The sequence below is a fragment of the Brugia malayi genome (genome assembly GCF_000002995.4).
Source record: "Brugia malayi strain FR3 genome assembly, contig: Bm_v4_Chr4_scaffold_001, whole genome shotgun sequence".
Classification (NCBI taxonomy): domain Eukaryota; kingdom Metazoa; phylum Nematoda; class Chromadorea; order Rhabditida; family Onchocercidae; genus Brugia; species Brugia malayi.
In genome coordinates, this window is record NW_025062478.1 from 12703764 (window position 1) to 12731306 (window position 27543).

Here is a 27543-nt window from a genome sequence, read left to right on the forward strand (position 1 = left end):
TTTTTTTGCATATCGGACAACTGTACGGCTTCTCACCGGTATGTGTCAACTTATGCATTTTCATATTACCGAACTGAGTGAAATTCTTTTTGCACATCGAACAACTGTAGGGCTTCTCACCGGTATGTGTCAACATATGCATTTTCATATTCCCGAACTGAGTGAAATTCCTTTTGCATATCGAACAACTGTACTGCTTTTTACCGGTATGAATCATCATATGTCTGTTCATATTCCCGAACTGAGTAAAATTCCTTTTGCATATCGAACAACTGTATGGCTTCGTACCGGTATGAGTCATCATATGTTTTTTCATACTCCCATACTGAGTGAAATTCTCTTTGCATATCGAACAACTATACGACTTCTTGATAGTATGCGTCCTCATATGTATTTTCATATTCCCGAACTGAGTGAAATCTTTTTTGCATATCGAACAACTGTACGGCTTCTTACCGGTGTGAATCATCATATGGTCTTTTATGTTTACCACTTCCTTCTGACATACATTACAGCGTTGTTTCTTTCTTGTGCTTTCTTTTTGCTTTGATAATTCCATTACTTCCATGAGTGTTTCGATTGGAAGGAGCCGTTCAAGCAGTTTTATTCGTCCATCACTTTCTGTCTCCACTGATAATCCTTGGGATTCGCTCCCTTCCTTTTTTATTTTCGATATTGATAAATCCAACAATTCTGTTTGATCCGTTTGCGCTACCTTAAATTAATATGCAATTATCAAACTAACACTGTGCAAAATTTTAAATCTCCAAGGTATTACAGCGTTATGTAGTTTTTAAGTGGACTTACGGTAGTTTGAATATTGCTCAATTGGAGGAAGAAGAAGAAAAAATAGATCGAATACATGTCAATGATAATAATTTCTGTCCAATTCTAAAAAGTAATCAATTTTACTGGCTGCTGTTTGACAAAAGTGCAAGGGAGAAATTTGTCCAATTAAATGCTTTTTAAAATATATTCCATTATTTACAAATTTATCATCGAACCCCAAAATTCTTCTTATAACTCAAAACTCTAAAAAAAGGTAACATCTTTTATTAAAATAAATGAATGAAAATTGTGGAAAAGAGTTTGACAAAGGCCATCCAATCACTTCTGTTAGATACTGTTGGATGATTGTATCTATAGCATTTGCTTATTCAAATGGGAGTGGTAAACTACGTGTATTGATAAGTTATAACGTCCATGTATAACAATATAGATATACTAATAATAATAGAATATAAAATATTACGCATGTTTAATACAATAGCAATCACTGTTTAATCTTCTACATTGAATAATTTCATTTTAGTTGCTACATACATTGTTGGAAATAATTTATGCAAAACAGTTGTCATTTTTTTTTTACAATTTTATTTTATTTCGCTTCAATTACTCCACATTTTCAAATCTATGGAATATTAGCGAAGCTGGATAACTACATTGCTGCGTCTTTTGTAGTTGATAATATTGATTTCAACAAATCCTCCGAATCTTTTGCTTACACTTCATTATTAACTTATTTTTTAAATTTGCTAAACTAGGCTTATTAAATTTTCTTACAGTCATTGTGCACAACATCATATGATGAAAGTAGCTGTCAAATAAGTACCAATGATGATTTCTAATATTTATTAATCTTTCAAATTCCAAGCATTGTGAAACTGAAAAAGAATAAAAAGAGGTGGTAAAGTTTTATCATTTATTTGCAGTAATCAATAATGAAAAACACTGGTTCCGTCCAATAACTGTTAATCAGTGTATGGTTGGCAACACTTAAAATATTGAACTAGAAGGTATCGGTTCGCCATCTGTGGCTATGTAACTACTTATGATTATGTATCTATGACCACAACAAAGCTCGAACTGGAACTATTTATAATTCCTAACCGTAAAACTTAGGTAGGACAGAAAGGACAGGCTTCAATTTTTTTCTTATAAACAAGGATGGTGACAAGATATAATTTATGCATATTTATCAAATTAAACTGATTGTAAATAATTCTCTAGAATTTAATAAAAATAAAAAATCCGTAGATGCCTCCGCTTTGTGAACCGGTTCGATCTGATTGGAATGTGCTCGAAGGTTACTTCACTTACATTTGTTTAACAAGCCTTTCTCATTTGTGTAAGTTCTTCCTTAACATCTTCAATTTTCTCCATTCCAACTACAAAAGACGTAGCAATGTAGTTATCCAACTTCGCTAATATTCCATAGATTTGAAAATGTGGAGAAATTGAAGCGAAATAAAATAAAATTGTAAAAAAAAAATGACAACTGTTTTGCATAAATTATTTCCAACAATGTATGTAGCAACTAAAATGAAATTATTCAATGTAGAAGATTAAACAGTGATTGCTATTGTATTAAACATGCGTAATATTTTATATTCTATTATTATTAGTATATCTATATTGTTATACATGGACGTTATAACTTATCAATACACGTAGTTTACCACTCCCATTTGAATAAGCAAATGCTATAGATACAATCATCCAACAGTATCTAACAGAAGTGATTGGATGGCCTTTGTCAAACTCTTTTCCACAATTTTCATTCATTTATTTTAATAAAAGATGTTACCTTTTTTTAGAGTTTTGAGTTATAAGAAGAATTTTGGGGTTCGATGATAAATTTGTAAATAATGGAATATATTTTAAAAAGCATTTAATTGGACAAATTTCTCCCTTGCACTTTTGTCAAACAGCAGCCAGTAAAATTGATTACTTTTTAGAATTGGACAGAAATTATTATCATTGACATGTATTCGATCTATTTTTTCTTCTTCTTCCTCCAATTGAGCAATATTCAAACTACCGTAAGTCCACTTAAAAACTACATAACGCTGTAATACCTTGGAGATTTAAAATTTTGCACAGTGTTAGATTGATAATTGCATATTAATTTAAGGTAGCGCAAACGGATCAAACAGAATCGTTGGATTTATCAATATCGAAAATAAAAAAGGAAGGGAGCGAATCCCAAGGATTATCAGTGGAGACAGAAAGTGATGGACGAATAAAACTGCTTGAACAGCTCCTTCCAATCGAAACAATGATGGAAGTAATGGAATTATCAAAGCAAAAAGAAAGCACAAGAAAGAAACAACGCTGTAATGTATGTCAGAAGGAAGTGGTAAACATAAAAAACCATATGATGATTCACACCGGTAAGAAGCCGTACAGTTGTTCGATATGCAAAAAAGATTTCACTCAGTTCGGGAATATGAAAATACATATGAGGACGCATACTATCAAGAAGTCGTATAGTTGTTCGATATGCAAAGAGAATTTCACTCAGTATGGGAGTATGAAAAAACATATGATGACTCATACCGGTACGAAGCCATACAGTTGTTCGATATGCAAAAGGAATTTTACTCAGTTCGGGAATATGAACAGACATATGATGATTCATACCGGTAAAAAGCAGTACAGTTGTTCGATATGCAAAAGGAATTTCACTCAGTTCGGGAATATGAAAATGCATATGTTGACACATACCGGTGAGAAGCCCTACAGTTGTTCGATGTGCAAAAAGAATTTCACTCAGTTCGGTAATATGAAAATGCATAAGTTGACACATACCGGTGAGAAGCCGTACAGTTGTCCGATATGCGGAAAATGTTCCTCACGAAAACAGGATTTGCAGACTCACATGGTAACTCATGACATGAATAGACCTGTCTACCACTGCACTGTATGCAGTAAGAGTTTCACGAATAAAATGAGCTTGAAATCGCACATGCTCAAGCATTAGTGCTTGCACTTTATACTTTAAATAGAAGAAATACACATTACTGTTTCTGTTTTGTTGATTATTTATATTTTTTATCAGTCAATTCTGTGTCACCTATTCTTATATATCAATTAGTATCTTTCGCTGTCTGTTTCATCATGCCTTTTTGTTTTATATCTATATTGTGTCATATCTTTTCCACTTTTTTATTTTTTGTTAGAATAAATTAATTTCCTTGCGGTACATACATAACAAGCAAGTAACCTTGCATGCTATGCATGAAAACTTGCAAATTAATATCGCTGTTGTTAAATTGAGGTGCTCACTCGATTGTTGGAAATAAATTTTTGGTATAGAAGAGATTCTTCTTAGTCGCAACATATCATTTCATAGGAATCATGTCGCAACGAAAATTTATCCGTTCATTTCATTTGTTAATTTACATTCGAAATTCTGTTTCAGTTGTTCTATTTGCATTCAAAATTCCACTCAATAAAAATATTTGATAATCTAACCTTACAATAAATCCATCAATGAATAAAGCATTAGCTAATTTTTAATCATGACATAAATAGATCGGCCTACCACTTTACTGTATGCAATAAAGATTTTTGGACTAAAACTATCTTAAGTTCTGATATTTTTTTTTGCTGAGTGACTGAATAATTGATCAAAAATCAATAAAAGTTTCGACTGGACAGAAGATTTTTAAACAATACTGTCAGAACAGGAGTTGTAATTGATTCCCTAATCACTGGCGCAGAAAACTTCAGACTTTCGTCGGCAGTATATCTGACCAAGAATTTGCAGAGCTTTTAAATAAATGCAAAAGATCTGAAGGATGTTCATCATAAGCTGCCTCATGAGAAAATCCTATCTGTGGTTAACAGTCAACTTGATATCATAACGAAAGTAGGTTGAATTTTTAACCATTCAGAAAAAAGGCAAAGGAAGTATTTATTTTTAGTATTGGCTTATTTTAAGTCTTAACGTTAGAATTTAGCTGCTTTTTAATGCAAACAATATGAGCTACAAATGTTTATGAAACTTACAATGCAGAAAAAAGATAAGAAACCTCCACTGTAGTGTAATAATGCGATTCAAAATTATGCTATACTGTAAAAGAATCATATGAGTAGCACTAAGTTCCGTCATTTATTTAGCATTTTATCACAAAAAATGAACAAATATTCATTTCTGAAGCAAAACATATATATGGATGCAATATCAAACAAAAAATATTACTCTTGCCTAATAGAAAAATGAATTCTTATTCAATTTCCTGTAAAATTTCATTATAAATCGACGAATTGCGCCTGTAATTGATAATGGAAGATTTGTCTTTTAAGAGGTACCAATTGTAAGAGATGCAGCAATGCAGTTTTCCATATGACTAATTTTGCAAAGATTTGAAAATGTGGAAAAATTGAAGCGAAATGAAATAAAATTATGCAAAAAATATCACAAGTATTTCGCATAAATTTTCATACAATTCAATATAGCAACTGAGAACAAACTATTCAATATAAAGAATTAAACAATGATTGTTATTATGCGTACTATTATATATTCCTCTATTATTACTATACCTATATTGTTACACGTATTTAACTTATTAGCACACGTAGTTTGCCATTCCTACTTGCATTGAGCATTTATACATACAATTCTCCAACCGGGAGTGATCGGGTGACTTCTGTAAACCCCTTCCACAAATTTCATTCAGTCAGTTCTTTTTCATTTAGAGTGTCAACTTTTTTCATATTTTGGTATAATGAGAAAATTTTTGAGATTTCATTATATATATATTTTTTCCCAATGATATATATATATATCATTGGAAAAGCATTTAATTGAAGAAATTTCTTCTTTACTTAATTATGGAGCAACAGTCATGTTGTTATAAATAGCTGTCGAGTAAATTTGAATATTTTTCAGAATTGGTTAATCGCCTACTCGTAATTAATTAAATTAAATTGTCTCATTTTCTATGTAGTGAAAATTAAATTTGCAAAAGTGAAAGATTTTATTGTTTCTTTAACATGTTAAAGAGTTTATAGCCTAAAAGAAAGAACGCAGCAAAAGAAGTGATTGACATCATGGCGCAAAAGCTTATAAAAAGCTGAAGAAAATTTGTGAAATTACTGCTGATGTTTACTTCAGATTTGAGTATAAAAAATAACTCAGTGGAAAAATTTCAATGAAAAAGACGAAATAAATTTTACTACTTTTTTTTGCTCTTTACTTTAAGCATAGATCCGACAATCTTTACGATCAGCTGATATTGCTAAAGAAATAGAAAAGAAAATGGATGACGAAGGACTGATAGTTGCTAATAATGTAGTGCAATAATTAATATGATGCAAAATAACTGGTATGCGTAAATGAATAGCACTAAGTTTCGCTATTAAGTACTGTCATTTATTTAATTAATATTTTATTAACGAATTTATAAATTTCCAGAAACATCGACAGTTTCACTTTAGTTAATGCAATGTATTCTGCAGCATTATTCCATATTCCGGTCGAACAGCAACAATTAGAAATAGTATGCTTGCGCCTAGCATAGTAGCTCGTTCTTGAACTGCTGTTTGATCACTAGAATAATGAAATTTCAGCAAATTATAATTGTTTTCTTTTTTCAGAATTTAAATTAACAAAATTATCAGTCAAATTTCAGATTACACCTCAAAAATTTCAGAAATTTAAGAAGAAAAAAAATTTAAATCCTTCGAATCTTTTGCTTACACTTCATTATTAACTTATTTTTTAAATTTGCTAAACTAGGCTTATTAAATTTTCTTACAGTCATTGTGCACAACATCATATGATGAAAGTAGCTGTCAAATAAGTACCAATGATGATTTCTAATATTTATTAATCTTTCAAATTCCAAGCATTGTGAAACTGAAAAAGAATAAAAAGAGGTGGTAAAGTTTTATCATTTATTTGCAGTAATCAATAATGAAAAACACTGGTTCCGTCCAATAACTGTTAATCAGTGTATGGTTGGCAACACTTAAAATATTGAACTAGAAGGTATCGGTTCGCCATCTGTGGCTATGTAACTACTTATGATTATGTATCTATGACCACAACAAAGCTCGAACTGGAACTATTTATAATTCCTAACCGTAAAACTTAGGTAGGACAGAAAGGACAGGCTTCAATTTTTTTCTTATAAACAAGGATGGTGACAAGATATAATTTATGCATATTTATCAAATTAAACTGATTGTAAATAATTCTCTAGAATTTAATAAAAATAAAAAATCCGTAGATGCCTCCGCTTTGTGAACCGGTTCGATCTGATTGGAATATGCTCGAAGGTTACTTCACTTACATTTGTTTAACAAGCCTTTCTCATTTGTGTAAGTTCTTCCTTAACATCTTCAATTTTCTCCATTCCAACTACAAAAGACGTAGCAATGTAGTTATCCAACTTCGCTAATATTCCATAGATTTGAAAATGTGGAGAAATTGAAGCGAAATAAAATAAAATTGTAAAAAAAAAATGACAACTGTTTTGCATAAATTATTTCCAACAATGTATGTAGCAACTAAAATGAAATTATTCAATGTAGAAGATTAAACAGTGATTGCTATTGTATTAAACATGCGTAATATTTTATATTCTATTATTATTAGTATATCTATATTGTTATACATGGACGTTATAACTTATCAATACACGTAGTTTACCACTCCCATTTGAATAAGCAAATGCTATAGATACAATCATCCAACAGTATCTAACAGAAGTGATTGGATGGCCTTTGTCAAACTCTTTTCCACAATTTTCATTCATTTATTTTAATAAAAGATGTTACCTTTTTTTAGAGTTTTGAGTTATAAGAAGAATTTTGGGGTTCGATGATAAATTTGTAAATAATGGAATATATTTTAAAAAGCATTTAATTGGACAAATTTCTCCCTTGCACTTTTGTCAAACAGCAGCCAGTAAAATTGATTACTTTTTAGAATTGGACAGAAATTATTATCATTGACATGTATTCGATCTATTTTTTCTTCTTCTTCCTCCAATTGAGCAATATTCAAACTACCGTAAGTCCACTTAAAAACTACATAACGCTGTAATACCTTGGAGATTTAAAATTTTGCACAGTGTTAGATTGATAATTGCATATTAATTTAAGGTAGCGCAAACGGATCAAACAGAATCGTTGGATTTATCAATATCGAAAATAAAAAAGGAAGGGAGCGAATCCCAAGGATTATCAGTGGAGACAGAAAGTGATGGACGAATAAAACTGCTTGAACAGCTCCTTCCAATCGAAACAATGATGGAAGTAATGGAATTATCAAAGCAAAAAGAAAGCACAAGAAAGAAACAACGCTGTAATGTATGTCAGAAGGAAGTGGTAAACATAAAAAACCATATGATGATTCACACCGGTAAGAAGCCGTACAGTTGTTCGATATGCAAAAAAGATTTCACTCAGTTCGGGAATATGAAAATACATATGAGGACGCATACTATCAAGAAGTCGTATAGTTGTTCGATATGCAAAGAGAATTTCACTCAGTATGGGAGTATGAAAAAACATATGATGACTCATACCGGTACGAAGCCATACAGTTGTTCGATATGCAAAAGGAATTTTACTCAGTTCGGGAATATGAACAGACATATGATGATTCATACCGGTAAAAAGCAGTACAGTTGTTCGATATGCAAAAGGAATTTCACTCAGTTCGGGAATATGAAAATGCATATGTTGACACATACCGGTGAGAAGCCCTACAGTTGTTCGATGTGCAAAAAGAATTTCACTCAGTTCGGTAATATGAAAATGCATAAGTTGACACATACCGGTGAGAAGCCGTACAGTTGTCCGATATGCGGAAAATGTTCCTCACGAAAACAGGATTTGCAGACTCACATGGTAACTCATGACATGAATAGACCTGTCTACCACTGCACTGTATGCAGTAAGAGTTTCACGAATAAAATGAGCTTGAAATCGCACATGCTCAAGCATTAGTGCTTGCACTTTATACTTTAAATAGAAGAAATACACATTACTGTTTCTGTTTTGTTGATTATTTATATTTTTTATCAGTCAATTCTGTGTCACCTATTCTTATATATCAATTAGTATCTTTCGCTGTCTGTTTCATCATGCCTTTTTGTTTTATATCTATATTGTGTCATATCTTTTCCACTTTTTTATTTTTTGTTAGAATAAATTAATTTCCTTGCGGTACATACATAACAAGCAAGTAACCTTGCATGCTATGCATGAAAACTTGCAAATTAATATCGCTGTTGTTAAATTGAGGTGCTCACTCGATTGTTGGAAATAAATTTTTGGTATAGAAGAGATTCTTCTTAGTCGCAACATATCATTTCATAGGAATCATGTCGCAACGAAAATTTATCCGTTCATTTCATTTGTTAATTTACATTCGAAATTCTGTTTCAGTTGTTCTATTTGCATTCAAAATTCCACTCAATAAAAATATTTGATAATCTAACCTTACAATAAATCCATCAATGAATAAAGCATTAGCTAATTTTTAATCATGACATAAATAGATCGGCCTACCACTTTACTGTATGCAATAAAGATTTTTGGACTAAAACTATCTTAAGTTCTGATATTTTTTTTTGCTGAGTGACTGAATAATTGATCAAAAATCAATAAAAGTTTCGACTGGACAGAAGATTTTTAAACAATACTGTCAGAACAGGAGTTGTAATTGATTCCCTAATCACTGGCGCAGAAAACTTCAGACTTTCGTCGGCAGTATATCTGACCAAGAATTTGCAGAGCTTTTAAATAAATGCAAAAGATCTGAAGGATGTTCATCATAAGCTGCCTCATGAGAAAATCCTATCTGTGGTTAACAGTCAACTTGATATCATAACGAAAGTAGGTTGAATTTTTAACCATTCAGAAAAAAGGCAAAGGAAGTATTTATTTTTAGTATTGGCTTATTTTAAGTCTTAACGTTAGAATTTAGCTGCTTTTTAATGCAAACAATATGAGCTACAAATGTTTATGAAACTTACAATGCAGAAAAAAGATAAGAAACCTCCACTGTAGTGTAATAATGCGATTCAAAATTATGCTATACTGTAAAAGAATCATATGAGTAGCACTAAGTTCCGTCATTTATTTAGCATTTTATCACAAAAAATGAACAAATATTCATTTCTGAAGCAAAACATATATATGGATGCAATATCAAACAAAAAATATTACTCTTGCCTAATAGAAAAATGAATTCTTATTCAATTTCCTGTAAAATTTCATTATAAATCGACGAATTGCGCCTGTAATTGATAATGGAAGATTTGTCTTTTAAGAGGTACCAATTGTAAGAGATGCAGCAATGCAGTTTTCCATATGACTAATTTTGCAAAGATTTGAAAATGTGGAAAAATTGAAGCGAAATGAAATAAAATTATGCAAAAAATATCACAAGTATTTCGCATAAATTTTCATACAATTCAATATAGCAACTGAGAACAAACTATTCAATATAAAGAATTAAACAATGATTGTTATTATGCGTACTATTATATATTCCTCTATTATTACTATACCTATATTGTTACACGTATTTAACTTATTAGCACACGTAGTTTGCCATTCCTACTTGCATTGAGCATTTATACATACAATTCTCCAACCGGGAGTGATCGGGTGACTTCTGTAAACCCCTTCCACAAATTTCATTCAGTCAGTTCTTTTTCATTTAGAGTGTCAACTTTTTTCATATTTTGGTATAATGAGAAAATTTTTGAGATTTCATTATATATATATTTTTTCCCAATGATATATATATATATCATTGGAAAAGCATTTAATTGAAGAAATTTCTTCTTTACTTAATTATGGAGCAACAGTCATGTTGTTATAAATAGCTGTCGAGTAAATTTGAATATTTTTCAGAATTGGTTAATCGCCTACTCGTAATTAATTAAATTAAATTGTCTCATTTTCTATGTAGTGAAAATTAAATTTGCAAAAGTGAAAGATTTTATTGTTTCTTTAACATGTTAAAGAGTTTATAGCCTAAAAGAAAGAACGCAGCAAAAGAAGTGATTGACATCATGGCGCAAAAGCTTATAAAAAGCTGAAGAAAATTTGTGAAATTACTGCTGATGTTTACTTCAGATTTGAGTATAAAAAATAACTCAGTGGAAAAATTTCAATGAAAAAGACGAAATAAATTTTACTACTTTTTTTTGCTCTTTACTTTAAGCATAGATCCGACAATCTTTACGATCAGCTGATATTGCTAAAGAAATAGAAAAGAAAATGGATGACGAAGGACTGATAGTTGCTAATAATGTAGTGCAATAATTAATATGATGCAAAATAACTGGTATGCGTAAATGAATAGCACTAAGTTTCGCTATTAAGTACTGTCATTTATTTAATTAATATTTTATTAACGAATTTATAAATTTCCAGAAACATCGACAGTTTCACTTTAGTTAATGCAATGTATTCTGCAGCATTATTCCATATTCCGGTCGAACAGCAACAATTAGAAATAGTATGCTTGCGCCTAGCATAGTAGCTCGTTCTTGAACTGCTGTTTGATCACTAGAATAATGAAATTTCAGCAAATTATAATTGTTTTCTTTTTTCAGAATTTAAATTAACAAAATTATCAGTCAAATTTCAGATTACACCTCAAAAATTTCAGAAATTTAAGAAGAAAAAAAATTTAAATCCTTCGAATCTTTTGCTTACACTTCATTATTAACTTATTTTTTAAATTTGCTAAACTAGGCTTATTAAATTTTCTTACAGTCATTGTGCACAACATCATATGATGAAAGTAGCTGTCAAATAAGTACCAATGATGATTTCTAATATTTATTAATCTTTCAAATTCCAAGCATTGTGAAACTGAAAAAGAATAAAAAGAGGTGGTAAAGTTTTATCATTTATTTGCAGTAATCAATAATGAAAAACACTGGTTCCGTCCAATAACTGTTAATCAGTGTATGGTTGGCAACACTTAAAATATTGAACTAGAAGGTATCGGTTCGCCATCTGTGGCTATGTAACTACTTATGATTATGTATCTATGACCACAACAAAGCTCGAACTGGAACTATTTATAATTCCTAACCGTAAAACTTAGGTAGGACAGAAAGGACAGGCTTCAATTTTTTTCCTATAAACAAGGATGGTGACAAGATATAATTTATGCATATTTATCAAATTAAACTGATTGTAAATAATTCTCTAGAATTTAATAAAAATAAAAAATCCGTAGATGCCTCCGCTTTGTGAACCGGTTCGATCTGATTGGAATATGCTCGAAGGTTACTTCACTTACATTTGTTTAACAAGCCTTTCTCATTTGTGTAAGTTCTTCCTTAACATCTTCAATTTTCTCCATTCCAACTACAAAAGACGTAGCAATGTAGTTATCCAACTTCGCTAATATTCCATAGATTTGAAAATGTGGAGAAATTGAAGCGAAATAAAATAAAATTGTAAAAAAAAAATGACAACTGTTTTGCATAAATTATTTCCAACAATGTATGTAGCAACTAAAATGAAATTATTCAATGTAGAAGATTAAACAGTGATTGCTATTGTATTAAACATGCGTAATATTTTATATTCTATTATTATTAGTATATCTATATTGTTATACATGGACGTTATAACTTATCAATACACGTAGTTTACCACTCCCATTTGAATAAGCAAATGCTATAGATACAATCATCCAACAGTATCTAACAGAAGTGATTGGATGGCCTTTGTCAAACTCTTTTCCACAATTTTCATTCATTTATTTTAATAAAAGATGTTACCTTTTTTTAGAGTTTTGAGTTATAAGAAGAATTTTGGGGTTCGATGATAAATTTGTAAATAATGGAATATATTTTAAAAAGCATTTAATTGGACAAATTTCTCCCTTGCACTTTTGTCAAACAGCAGCCAGTAAAATTGATTACTTTTTAGAATTGGACAGAAATTATTATCATTGACATGTATTCGATCTATTTTTTCTTCTTCTTCCTCCAATTGAGCAATATTCAAACTACCGTAAGTCCACTTAAAAACTACATAACGCTGTAATACCTTGGAGATTTAAAATTTTGCACAGTGTTAGATTGATAATTGCATATTAATTTAAGGTAGCGCAAACGGATCAAACAGAATCGTTGGATTTATCAATATCGAAAATAAAAAAGGAAGGGAGCGAATCCCAAGGATTATCAGTGGAGACAGAAAGTGATGGACGAATAAAACTGCTTGAACGGCTCCTTCCAATCGAAACAATGATGGAAGTAATGGAATTATCAAAGCAAAAAGAAAGCACAAGAAAGAAACAACGCTGTAATGTATGTCAGAAGGAAATGATAAAAGACCATATGATGACTCATACCTGTAAGAAGCCGTACAGTTGTTCGATATGCAAAAGGGATTTCGCTGAGTTCGGGAATATGAAAAAACATATGATGATTCATACCGGTGAGAAACCGTACAGTTGTTCGATATGTAAAAAAAATTTCACTCAGTTCGGGAATATGAAAAGACATATGATGACACATACTAGCGAGAAGTCGTATAGTTGTTCGATATGCAAAGAGAATTTCACTCAGTATGGGGATATGAAAATGCATATGTTGATTCATACCGGTAAGAAGCCATACAGTTGTTCGATATGCAAAAGGAATTTTACTCAGTTCTGGAATATAAAAACTCATATGTTGACACATACCGGTGAGAAGCCGTACAGTTGTTCGGTATGTAAAAAAAATTTCACTCAGTCCAATAATATGAAAAGACATATAATGACTCATACTGGTGAAAAGCCGTATAGTTGCTCAATATGCAGAAAGAATTTTAGTCTCTCTGCGCATGTGAAAGAACATATGATGATCCATACCGGTGAAAAGCCGTGCAGTTGTCCGATATGCGGGAAAAGTTTTTTAAAAAAGTGCAATTTGCAGACTCACATTGCGACTCATGACATGAATAGACCTATGTACCGTTGTACGGTATGCAGTAAGGGTTTCAGAAGTAAACTCGGCTTGAAATTGCACATGAAGAACCATTAAAACTTATGCTTTACGTTTCACTTTAAAAGAAGAAATGCACACTCATTGCTATTTCTGTTGTTGTTAATTATTTATATCTTATTAGTCAATATATTTCTTTAAATCTATCTCTTATGTTCTCGTTGTTGCGATATCATTAATTGCACCTATCACGAAATCACAACGTGACATATATTTCATCTCTTCTAATCTTTTCACAAATTCATTACTTTATTTATTCCAACTTCTATGATTTATTTCTTTGTATGATGCAGTTGTGAGTGCCAAAATTGGTTAATCGCCTACTCGTAATTAATTAAATTAAATTGTCCCATTTTCTATGTGCTGAAAATTGAATTTGCAAAAGTAAAGAACTTAATTGTTTCTTCAACATGTTAAAGAGTTTATAGCCTAAAAGAAAGAACGCAACAAAAGAAGTGATTTCATATTTGAAATTTGTAAAAGTTTGCTTCCTTTACAAGTAATTGAAATTCAGGACTATCATTTCTTTTAGTTCAAGAAGGATACTTCAGACGTTTATATTTCGGAATTCCAATGTTAAATTAGATTGGTTTTAAATTTTAAAATATGAAGAAAAAAGGAGACCTTATATAGTAATATAGCGTAGCCAATTTTTTTATTACTTAAGGTGATCTTTTTACTTCTGGCGTTCAGCTTTACATTGCAAACATGTTTTCAGTTTCCTAACAATACTAAAATAAGGTAAGTTTGAAACATAATCAAGTCGGTGAGAGTTTTGTCGAGTGATGAATTGACGGAATATATGCATTCCGGTTAGTAGTTTTTGTAAATTGTTATAATGCAGGTATCGGTATTCCTCTTGAAATTCTTTGTTCAGCTCCAGCTTTCATTGTTTTTATCATTCGAATTTTGATTCAATTTTAGGCTACAATTAATTTCGATTCTAAAAATCTCAACTAATTTCCAATTAACTTGTATCAACTGAGATGTTTAAAACTCAAAAATTAAGATGTTTTTCAGTTTTGATGAAATTTTATTGAAAAGGGAAATGGTCACTTAATAATTAAAGACTAAAGTTTTAGTGTAGACCCTAGAATTGGCAATAGTTTTGGAATAGTTTCAAACACTTTGCAAATAGTAAGGGTTATACTACAATCTCAGAAAATTACGAAATGATAAAAGCGCTAAGAGACAAATATGGAGAGTCTTTTAAGATTGAATAAAAAATATAACAATCGAAATATGAAATGAATACTGTGCTAACTAGAGCCTCACGAGAGAACCTGGGACACTCTAGTATTGAAATTTTAATCGCCACGTTGAACATTAGATAAGGTATATCATCAGAGAAAAGTTAGGTATATCTCAGTCAATTTTGAAGCTTATAAACTTCTTATGAGATCTGATTATCGTAAATGAAAAGGTTAAACTCTCAAAGCAAAGTCTGCAAAACTTCAGCATTAGCATCTCAAATTACGATATGTTTCGCGATAAAAATCCGTGATAATTTAGCTACCTACTTACCTTATCCTTTGGATGTACTTTAATTATACTCGATAACTGTTTTGGTAATACGTCTGAAAAAAGTTAATGGCATTCTTCTTATAAATTTTGTTAATTTCACTACTTCCAACAATAATAAATTTAATCAGAAATAATCAGATCCAGTTAGTACGTCGGATTTTTTTTTCCATTTTTAATTTTTTTTTTTTTTGTTAATTCTTGGAATTGAATTCCTTTTGGTGTCTCCATTACGTGCAATTCATTCGTTAAATAATCGATTACATTGGCGCACAATGATATGATTTCGTAGTTGTGTACGAGTAGCAGGATACAATCCTGGTTTCTTCATACCGGATGGAATTTTCTTCATAGTTCGTATTTCTGATCCGGTTTCATGCGATAATTTCTTGGAAATGAAGGATCTTTTTTGAAATGTCTCATCGCCTTAAATTTCGCTTTTTCCTTTCGCGTTGATTGGAAACGCGAAAGGAAAAAGCGCTATAAACTCTTATAAACTCTTTTAGGCTATAAACTCTTTAACATGCTGAAGAAACAATTAAGTTCTTTACTTTTGCAAATTCAATTTTCAGCACATAGAAAATGGGACAATTTAATTTAATTAATTACGAGTAGGCGATTAACCAATTTTGGCACTCAGAACTGCAGCATACAAAGAAATAAATCATAGAAATTGGAATAAATAAAGTAATGAATTTGTGAAAAGATTAGAAGAGATGAAATATATGTCACGTTGTGATTTCGTGATAGGTGCAATTAATGATATCGCAACAACGAGAACATAAGAGATAGATTAAAAGAAATATATTGACTAATAAGATATAAATAATTAACAACAACAGAAATAGCAATGAGTGTGCATTTCTTCTTTTAAAGTGAAACGTAAAGCATAAGTTTTAATGGTTCTTCATGTGCAATTTCAAGCCGAGTTTACTTCTGAAACCCTTACTGCATACCGTACAACGGTACATAAGTCAATTCATGTCATGAGTCGCAATGTGAGTCTGTAAATTGCACTTTTTTAAAAAACTTTTCCCGCATATCGGACAACTGCACGGCTTTTCACCGGTATGGATCATCATATGTTCTTTCACATACACAGAGCGACTAAAATTCTTTTTGCATATTGAACAACTATACGGCTTTTCACCAGTATGAGTCATTATATGTCTTTTCATATTCCCGAACTGAGTGAAATTTTTTTTACATACCGAACAACTGTACGGCTTCTCACCGGTATGTGTCAACATATGAGTTTTTATATTCCAGAACTGAGTAAAATTCCTTTTGCATATCGAACAACTGTATGGCTTCGTACCGGTATGAGTCATCATATGTTTTTTCATACTCCCATACTGAGTGAAATTCTCTTTGCATATCGAACAACTATACGACTTCTTGATAGTATGCGTCCTCATATGTATTTTCATATTCCCGAACTGAGTGAAATCTTTTTTGCATATCGAACAACTGTACGGCTTCTTACCGGTGTGAATCATCATATGGTCTTTTATGTTTACCACTTCCTTCTGACATACATTACAGCGTTGTTTCTTTCTTGTGCTTTTTTTTTGCTTTGATAATTCCATTACTTCCATCATTGTTTCGATTGGAAGGAGCCGTTCAAGCAGTTTTATTCGTCCATCACTTTCTGTCTCCACTGATAATCCTTGGGATTCGCTCCCTTCCTTTTTTATTTTCGATATTGATAAATCCAACGATTCTGTTTGATCCGTTTGCGCTACCTTAAATTAATATGCAATTATCAATCTAACACTGTGCAAAATTTTAAATCTCCAAGGTATTACAGCGTTATGTAGTTTTTAAGTGGACTTACGGTAGTTTGAATATTGCTCAATTGGAGGAAGAAGAAGAAAAAATAGATCGAATACATGTCAATGATAATAATTTCTGTCCAATTCTAAAAAGTAATCAATTTTACTGGCTGCTGTTTGACAAAAGTGCAAGGGAGAAATTTGTCCAATTAAATGCTTTTTAAAATATATTCCATTATTTACAAATTTATCATCGAACCCCAAAATTCTTCTTATAACTCAAAACTCTAAAAAAAGGTAACATCTTTTATTAAAATAAATGAATGAAAATTGTGGAAAAGAGTTTGACAAAGGCCATCCAATCACTTCTGTTAGATACTGTTGGATGATTGTGTATTGATAAGTTATAACGTCCATGTATAACAATATAGATATACTAATAATAATAGAATATAAAATATTACGCATGTTTAATACAATAGCAATCACTGTTTAATCTTCTACATTGAATAATTTCATTTTAGTTGCTACATACATTGTTGGAAATAATTTATGCAAAACAGTTGTCATTTTTTTTTTTACAATTTTATTTTATTTCGCTTCAATTTCTCCACATTTTCAAATCTATGGAATATTAGCGAAGTTGGATAACTACATTGCTACGTCTTTTGTAGTTGGAATGGAGAAAATTGAAGATGTTAAGGAAGAACTTACACAAATGAGAAAGGCTTGTTAAACAAATGTAAGTGAAGTAACCTTCGAGCATATTCCAATCAGATCGAACCGGTTCACAAAGCGGAGGCATCTACGGATTTTTTATTTTTATTAAATTCTAGAGAATTATTTACAATCAGTTTAATTTGATAAATATGTATAAATTATATCTTGTCACCATCCTTGTTTATAAGAAAAAAATTGAAGCCTGTCCTTTCTGTCCTACCTAAGTTTTACGGTTAGGAATTATAAATAGTTCCAGTTCGAGCTTTGTTGTGGTCATAGATACATAATCATAAGTAGTTACATAGCCACAGATGGCGAACCGATACCTTCTAGTTCAATATTTTAAGTGTTGCCAACCATACACTGATTAACAGTTATTGGACGGAACCAGTGTTTTTCATTATTGATTACTGCAAATAAATGATAAAACTTTACCACCTCTTTTTATTCTTTTTCAGTTTCACAATGCTTGGAATTTGAAAGATTAATAAATATTAGAAATCATCATTGGTACTTATTTGACAGCTACTTTCATCATATGATGTTGTGCACAATGACTGTAAGAAAATTTAATAAGCCTAGTTTTGTTGTGAATGTATTGGATTGGATTGGTGTTGTGAATGGATTGAATTGGTTTGTTTTACTTGCACAATTGAGTCGAGTGCTTTATCTTGGGTAATTAAACCAAACAAGCAATCAGTAGTTTGACAATTTAGTGAGGAGGATGAGCTAAGCAACGGGGAGACTTCTGGAACAATCCTCTGGTTGAGTGGTCATTGCCCTTATATAGCATGATTTGAGGGTGGAGAGATAAAGCGATTGATACAATGGAAGCTAGGAGGAAGGCTATGGGAAAGATAGTTTTTGTAAACGGAATTAGATAACAAACAAAGGATTGGAAAGATGTGCATTAGATAATATGACAGATTAGCATGGGAATTTGTTAACACATTACCATCTATGAGTCATTAAAGAATTTGAATTACAATAAAACTTACAATAAATGATTAACATGATTTGCTTAAATATAAATACATTGATTTAAATTTGACCCTTTGCTAAATTCGATTGTTCGGTACAAAGATTATTTCTAGTGGAATTTCGAGCTTGTTCTCGACACTCCCGAGGGAAGAGCGAAAAGTATTCTAATGGATAGATTTGGGGTTTATAGGATAAAACATTGTGATCTTCAACACTTTCTAAACCTTGATTATGGGTAGTACAAGTTTGAATTAAATGTAAAGGGATGGTGGTAGGTATTTTCACATGAACATGCGTGTAGACTGTAATTCGAATCGGTGTGGCGTTACGAGTTTCAATTGTTTTGCAATTCCATTTCTGAGGCATGTTAAATGGAACACCTGATGTCCATTTGCATTCCTTCGTTTCTGCTGCTTGTAGAATTATCGATATTGCTACTGTTAACAGTAAGTTGGTTAAAACGAAATTTGACTTCTCCCTTTTTTGTAAATTTGTCTGGCTCCGTGTTCGATGAGCAATAGGTTGCTCCTCACCACTTTCACTCGAAATCTTCGTGTTAGTTGTGGTGTTTCGGTTTTGGATAATTGGTTCTGCTCTCTCTGATGGGTTCGCGGGGTTCTCCGGAGTAGACTGTTCTTCTGGAGTAACTTCAAGTGGATACAACGTGCTTACAGGTCGATTTAGAAGTTTTCCTGACGATGTTTCGATCTGAGCGCTCCTGACGTACCCATCATTGGCTACGTTTAATTTCTTTATCCTTGCTAGTTTCCATGTACCACGTGGTGCATGAGGCTCATTTAACAGTACCACTTCTCCTTCTATCGGCTGTCTCTTTTCTACATTTCTTGGAGATTTATGTTCTAATTGGTATCGATCCTTTAAGCTATTCAAGTATTCGTCTTTCCATATCTCCCAAAATGTTTTCAATGTTTCTAGGGTATTCGACCAGTGTTGAAGTAACCTTTCTTGTGTGGTTAGACTATAAGGTGAGAATTCGTCTTCTCTGTCGTTATTGCTATTCAGTATAGACAAAGAAGCATTGGGAATGATGAAGTCTATTGGTCGCAAAATAATTGAGTCGTCGAAATTTACGTAAGTTAAGGGGCAAGTATTAAGAATGCTTTCCACTTCGATAATCAGTGTGATTAGTTCCCCTTCCTTAAGCAGCCGTCTACCGATAGCTCTTCTTAAACTCCTTTTTGTTAGGCCGATTAATCTTTCGTAGATTCCGCCGCTCCATGGTGCTCTCGGTGTTATAGTCTTACATTTGATTCCTTTCTCAGCAAGGAAATTAGAGAGTTGTGATTCTTGCGTTTTTATGGCTTGAAAAACTGCCTGAAATTGGGTGGCATTGTCCGAAAGAATGAGTTCGGGATAGCCGCGTCGCGCAACAAATCTTCTTAATGCAGTTAGGAAACTTTCCGCTGATAGATCGTCCACCATTTCCAAATGTACCGCTCTGGTGGTGAAGCATGTGAACAAGGCGATCCATCGCTTTGCTTTTTCCAATTGTATCTTCACAGTAATCGGCCCCAAATAGTCGAGGCCAATTCGTCCAAACGTTCTTGATTCAGTGATCCGCTCTTGCGGATAATTTGGCATAGGTGGCAATTTGAATGGCTTGGCTTTCCAGCGTTTGCAACTCATACAGCGGTTTAACACCTTCTTGACTTCAGCCCTTCCTTTCGGAATCCAGTAAAGGTTTCTTATTCTGGAAATAGTTTGAGGGATACCTCCATGATGCGTCGTTTCGTGGTGGTGTTGAATAATTAGTTCTGTTATTCGATTGTGTCTGGGGAGATATATTGTTTGGGATGAGTATTCCCTGTCGTTCGGCAATTGTAGTCTGCTTTGGAATCTCCAGTACCTGTCTGCATAGTGCAGATTGTACTTTTCCACTTCTTCTGCTGTTATACCTTCCGATTGGGATTGTTTTATTAGTAGTTCCGCAGCGAGATTGTAATCCTCGGGTGTAATCGGATTCCTTTCTGATACGCTGCTTAACCAGGTTAATTTTCCTTTAGATAATTTTTTGAGAAATTTTAGTACTCTTACTGTTGTTCTTATCATCTTTGTCCATTTACTGAATCGTTTTGCCTCCAGGAGATTGATTCGATTTGTATTGATGATTTCTTCTGTGGTTGTTGTTGCTACTATATTCTTATCTTCTTCGTTATCCTCTTCTTGTGGAACGTCGTATTCCCAATGAGGCCAATTCGGTTCATTACCATTGATCCATGTGGGCCCGCTCCACCAAGGCTCGTAACTTATTAGACGAGTCGGAAAGGTTCCTCTGGTAGCAATGTCTGCTGGATTGTGTTCGCTTGGGATATACCGATATGCGAATTTCGCCATTTGTATTTCTTCCACACGATTCTGTATAAATTTTGGTAGGAGGCGAGAATTGTTTTGTATCCAATGTAGTGCACAGCGAGAGTCCGACCATACCACTACCTTTGGATTTTCTAATTCCATTTGTTTGATGACAAACTGAGCTGCACGTACACCGATGAGAATAGCTAGTAATTCTAGCTTTGGTATCGTCATTCCTTTAATAGGTGCTAATCGTGATTTAGCAAAGAGTAACGACGTATGCGTATTTTGATGGGCGTATACTACTGCAGCATATGCCACTGTAGATGCATCGGTGAAAACATGAAAGATAATTTGTTGTGATAAATCGATTGTGAATCGCGTTTGGGCATTGATATGAGTTGGGCATTCTACCACAAGATTGTTCCAGGTTTCAATCAATTGATTGTCGAGGGGTTGATCCCAATGTATGTTTTTTCTCCAGAGTTCTTGGAGAAATATCTTGAACGGTACTATCAGTGGTACTAGGAATCCAAGTGGGTCGTATTGTGAGGCGATGAACCGTAGAATAGTTCTTTTTGTTGTTGTTTGTTCGGTCCATGGATTTAATGTTATCTGGATATGATCCTTGTGTGGATTCCACTTAATCCCTAATATTTTCTTTATTTGACTCATTCGTGCTCGGTCTGACTTGGGTAGTTGCTCATTGAATGTCTGGTCATTTGAGAGGAATTCTCGCACGTTCATTGACGCATCCTTGAAAACTGATTTTGTTTCTTCATATTTATTCAAGGCTTCCTTTTCATGGCTCGCTGATAAGATGATATTGTCGACGTAGAGATTCTTCTTGATTTCACGTGCAGTTTCAGTCTCATAATGTTCCAAATGATAATTGAGAGTTGCTGATAATAAAAAGGGTGACGATATCACTCCAAAGGGAACCCTTTTGAATCGATAGCATATTAAATTATCTCTGTCCACCTGTTTCTGAATATCTTTTACCCATAGAAAGCGTGTGCAGTCCCGTTCCGTTGGCAGCAACTCTAATTGTAGGAAGGCTTTTTCGACGTCAGCTATTATGATGATTTTCATTGTTCTTAGTCGAATTAATATTCCAGCTAAATCGGGAAGGGTGATAGGGCCTCGATACAAGACATCGTTTAAGCTTTTCCTGCCTCTGAGGTGAGCGGAAGCGTCATAAACTATTCTGACCTTTGTCGTGGTGTTATCTGATTTTACCACTTCATGATGGGGCAAGTAATGGATAATACCTTGATGGTTTGTGAAATGACTTACCCTTTCGATGACATTGGATCTTAACTGTTCATTGATTGTTTCATTGTATGTGGTAAGTAGATGTTGGTTGCGGTGAAGTCGCTTGATTAACGACTGTAAGCGTCCGAGACATAATTCGAAATTGTCGCTTAATTTGGAACTGGTATCTTTCCATGGCCATGCGACCTGGTATCGTCCATCGGATTTTCTAATCGTTTTCTTAAATTGTTTTAAGGCTTCTTCATCGTCATTGATCTCGGGTTTGTCTTGTATGCCTATTAGTTACAGTTTCCAGAATTGATCTAAATCTGGAACGTTGATCGTGTTAGCGGCGTAAACTATTTGTGAGGACATTCGTGAATTGGGAGAAATTTTCTTTGTATAGCCAGACCCAGCCAGGATCGGGCCCACTTTAGTGTGGAGCAGTGTGAATCCCGATTGCAGATTCTCTGCTTTGTCGAAATTGATGAATTGAAAGAAGTGGTTGGCTCCTATTAATATATCCGGTTGCTTCCATTCACTGTGGAAATCAATTGTTGGACTTCCTTTGAGGGATCGTATGTCGCTTTCACTTAAGTTGACTACTTGTAGTTTGTTTGTTAAATAGTCCACGGTGTTCGCTTCGAGCAACACTGTACGGTCCTTTCCGATTTTTATCCCTATTTCAATTCTGGTGGTTAGGTGCGTGTTCGGGTCCTTTTTGCCGAATGAAGCGATGTTTAATTTCCCTTCATCTGTTTCGTTAAGCATTAGTTGTTTGGCTAAGTTCTTTGAAACAAAGGATAATTGTGATCCAACGTCGAATAGGGCTAAAGCCCTTTGTTGAGTATTTGGATTAGTTGGGTTGAACACATTTATCTGCTTGCATAAGAGTAGGATGCGCTTGTCACGTTTCTTCTCTTTTTCGACTATTATATTTGTCGTGGTAGTGGAGTCTGGATCCTCTGGTTTATTGGGCATTTCCTTGAATTTGTTAGGGCACAACGCGGAATTGTGTTGACCCTTGCAGTGGAAGCAATTCCGTTTCTTGTTTTTGCATCTGGCTGCCATATGTCCGATCTTGAAGCAGTTGAGGCAAGCGTTTAGTTTCTTCAGACGTTGCAGCCTTTGTTTGAGAGTGGGATAAATCTGGCACTCTTCATCCCAGTGATTCTTGTTGCATAGTGCACAAGGTCTTGATAGGGCTTTGATGATGGGTTTCTCCGGAACAGAGGTTGTTAAGGCTGAAGTCTCATTGGGATTGTGTCGTGGTCTTGGCTTGCCTTTTATTGGAGATTGATTCTCCATATTCCCTTTAAACCATAGGGACTGGCTTTGTACTACTTCTTCGTTCACAGATGCAAGCTCCGTGAGGAAGTTTCGGAGTTTGGTGACAGACCACGATTCCTGCCTCTTTCTTCTGTAAACCTGTTCTAGGATCCAGGTTGGCAATTTCCCTTCCACAGCTATTTCGATACCGGACTGCTCTAAATTCTCACCGATGGCCTCCAATTGTCGAAGTGTTCGCTCAATGGCCTCAAGCGTTGCTTTCCACTCTCTATCGTTCTTTTTGATGGAGTATAATTCGGTGAACAAGGCTCGTTTGATGGCGTAAGGCTGCCCAAACTTTTCGACGAGGACATTTCTTACGATACTGTAATTCTCCGGAGTTATGTCATAACCTCTGATAGCTTGGAGGGCGTCTCCTTTGAGACATGCGATGAGATAGTTTAGTTTATGGATATCGGGAATTGCTTGTTGATGTATAGCTGTATCAAAGCTATTCCAAAATTCCCTCCAGCGTCTTGGATTCCCACTGAATGTGGGCAGTGGTAGTTGTGGGAGATTTACTGTAGGGTATTTACCCGCTTGTGTGGGTTCCTTGGGTTGAGTTGTTTCCTCCCTTACCATAGACTGATTTAACCGTTGTAATATGAACTCCGAATCATTTTGATACATTTTTAAAATGACTACAGTTTGTTTTGCTTGTAAAATTAAGTTGGTAATACCTGATTCATCATCGTTTATCTGAAGGTATCGATCTTCTTCTTCTTTTCTTTTGGTTGAGACTGAAATCTGCTGGATGAATTGTTTCTACTCTGTATTGACCGATTCCAACGCCTCTATGTATATTTGGATATGCATGATTTTTTCTTGGGTGATCCTTCTCCGTTCCTGATGAAGACGGATTGTTTCGTCGGTTGTTGTCATTTGGTCGACCGAATCCAAGTTCAGACGCTTGATTTCGTTGAGGACTTCACACAATCTTCGTTTTGTTTGGTCTGCGGTTCTGATGATGATGGATGACATGTTCCCGGCTCGTGGCACCATAAAATTTGTTGTGAATGTATTGGATTGGATTGGTGTTGTGAATGGATTGAATTGGGTTGTTTTACTTGCACAATTGAGTCGAGTGCTTTATCTTGGGTAATTAAACCAAACAAGCAATCAGTAGTTTGACAATTTAGTGAGGAGGATGAGCTAAGCAACGGGGAGACTTCTGGAACAATCCTCTGGTTGAGTGGTCATTGCCCTTATATAGCATGATTTGAGGGTGGAGAGATAAAGCGATTGATACAATGGAAGCTAGGAGGAAGGCTATGGGAAAGATAGTTTTTGTAAACGGAATTAGATAACAAACAAAGGATTGGAAAGATGTGCATTAGATAATATGACAGATTAGCATGGGAATTTGTTAACACATTACCATCTATGAGTCATTAAAGAATTTGAATTACAATAAAACTTACAATAAATGATTAACATGATTTGCTTAAATATAAATACATTGATTTAAATTTGACCCTTTGCTAAATTCGATTGTTCGGCACAAAGATTATTTCTAGTGGAATTTCGAGCTTGTTCTCGACAAGTTTAGCAAATTTAAAAAATAAGTTAATAATGAAGTGTAAGCAAAAGATTCGGAGGATTTGTTGAAATCAATATTATCAACTACAAAAGACGTAGCAATGTAAAGAGAGACGTAGTAAAAAAAAATGACAACTGTTTTGCATAAATTAAAAATGACAACTGTTTTGCATAATAACAAGGATGGTGACAAGATATAATTTATACATATTTATCAAATTAAACTGATTGTAAATAATTCTCTAGAATTTAATAAAAATAAAAAATCCGTAGATGCCTCCGCTTTGTGAACCGGTTCGATCTGATTGGAATATGCTCGAAGGTTACTTCACTTACATTTGTTTAACAAGCCTTTCTCATTTGTGTAAGTTCTTCCTTAACATCTTCAATTTTCTCCATTCCAACTACAAAAGACGTAGCAATGTAGTTATCCAACTTCGCTAATATTCCATAGATTTGAAAATGTGGAGAAATTGAAGCGAAATAAAATAAAATTGTAAAAAAAAAATGACAACTGTTTTGCATAAATTATTTCCAACAATGTATGTAGCAACTAAAATGAAATTATTCAATGTAGAAGATTAAACAGTGATTGCTATTGTATTAAACATGCGTAATATTTTATATTCTATTATTATTAGTATATCTATATTGTTATACATGGACGTTATAACTTATCAATACACGTAGTTTACCACTCCCATTTGAATAAGCAAATGCTATAGATACAATCATCCAACAGTATCTAACAGAAGTGATTGGATGGCCTTTGTCAAACTCTTTTCCACAATTTTCATTCATTTATTTTAATAAAAGATGTTACCTTTTTTTAGAGTTTTGAGTTATAAGAAGAATTTTGGGGTTCGATGATAAATTTGTAAATAATGGAATATATTTTAAAAAGCATTTAATTGGACAAATTTCTCCCTTGCACTTTTGTCAAACAGCAGCCAGTAAAATTGATTACTTTTTAGAATTGGACAGAAATTATTATCATTGACATGTATTCGATCTATTTTTTCTTCTTCTTCCTCCAATTGAGCAATATTCAAACTACCGTAAGTCCACTTAAAAACTACATAACGCTGTAATACCTTGGAGATTTAAAATTTTGCACAGTGTTAGATTGATAATTGCATATTAATTTAAGGTAGCGCAAACGGATCAAACAGAATCGTTGGATTTATCAATATCGAAAATAAAAAAGGAAGGGAGCGAATCCCAAGGATTATCAGTGGAGACAGAAAGTGATGGACGAATAAAACTGCTTGAACGGCTCCTTCCAATCGAAACAATGATGGAAGTAATGGAATTATCAAAGCAAAAAAAAAGCACAAGAAAGAAACAACGCTGTAATGTATGTCAGAAGGAAGTGGTAAACATAAAAGACCATATGATGATTCACACCGGTAAGAAGCCGTACAGTTGTTCGATATGCAAAAAAGATTTCACTCAGTTCGGGAATATGAAAATACATATGAGGACGCATACTATCAAGAAGTCGTATAGTTGTTCGATATGCAAAGAGAATTTCACTCAGTATGGGAGTATGAAAAAACATATGATGACTCATACCGGTACGAAGCCATACAGTTGTTCGATATGCAAAAGGAATTTTACTCAGTTCAGGAATATAAAAACTCATATGTTGACACATACCGGTGAGAAGCCGTACAGCTGTTCGGTATGTAAAAAAAATTTCACTCAGTCCAATAATATGAAAAGACATATAATGACTCATACTGGTGAAAAGCCGTATAGTTGTTCAATATGCAAAAAGAATTTTAGTCGCTCTGTGTATGTGAAAGAACATATGATGATCCATACCGGTGAAAAGCCGTGCAGTTGTCCGATATGCGGGAAAAGTTTTTTAAAAAAGTGCAATTTACAGACTCACATTGCGACTCATGACATGAATAGACCTATGTACCGTTGTACGGTATGCAGTAAGGGTTTCAGAAGTAAACTCGGCTTGAAATTGCACATGAAGAACCATTAAAACTTATGCTTTACGTTTCACTTTAAAAGAAGAAATGCACACTCATTGCTATTTCTGTTGTTGTTAATTATTTATATCTTATTAGTCAATATATTTCTTTTAATCTATCTCTTATGTTCTCGTTGTTGCGATATCATTAATTGCACCTATCACGAAATCACAACGTGACATATATTTCATCTCTTCTAATCTTTTCACAAATTCATTACTTTATTTATTCCAATTTCTATGATTTATTTCTTTGTATGCTGCAGTTCTGAGTGCCAAAATTGGTTAATCGCCTACTCGTAATTAATTAAATTAAATTGTCCCATTTTCTATGTGCTGAAAATTGAATTTG

At 33.3% G+C, this 27543-nt stretch overlaps 3 protein-coding genes across 3 annotated transcripts; 2 read left to right on the top strand and 1 right to left on the bottom strand.

The window, feature by feature from the left end:
• Nucleotides 1-40: 40 nt before the first annotated feature.
• Nucleotides 41-13811, top strand: Bm17841 (Uncharacterized protein; the record flags this gene model as incomplete). Its single annotated transcript, XM_043082564.1, has 7 exons — nucleotides 41-475; nucleotides 2915-3139; nucleotides 3473-3664; nucleotides 7900-8124; nucleotides 8458-8649; nucleotides 12885-13496; nucleotides 13704-13811. The coding sequence occupies 7 exons, from the start codon at nucleotides 41-43 to the stop codon at nucleotides 13809-13811; spliced, it is 1989 nt and encodes a 662-aa protein (XP_042938498.1).
• A 1482-nt stretch (nucleotides 13812-15293) lies between these two features.
• On the bottom strand, nucleotides 15294-16552 carry Bm758 (Uncharacterized protein; the record flags this gene model as incomplete). Its single annotated transcript, XM_043082565.1, has 3 exons — nucleotides 15294-15349; nucleotides 15558-15719; nucleotides 16324-16552. Coding segments are annotated over 3 exons (447 nt in total), but the record flags the coding sequence as incomplete, so codon positions are not given.
• A 9468-nt stretch (nucleotides 16553-26020) lies between these two features.
• Bm17843 (Uncharacterized protein) lies at nucleotides 26021-27203 on the top strand (the record flags this gene model as incomplete). Its single annotated transcript, XM_043082566.1, has 2 exons — nucleotides 26021-26065; nucleotides 26355-27203. 2 exons carry the CDS (start codon nucleotides 26021-26023, stop codon nucleotides 27201-27203), a joined length of 894 nt encoding a protein of 297 aa, XP_042938500.1.
• Between the last annotated feature and the right edge of the window lie 340 nt (nucleotides 27204-27543).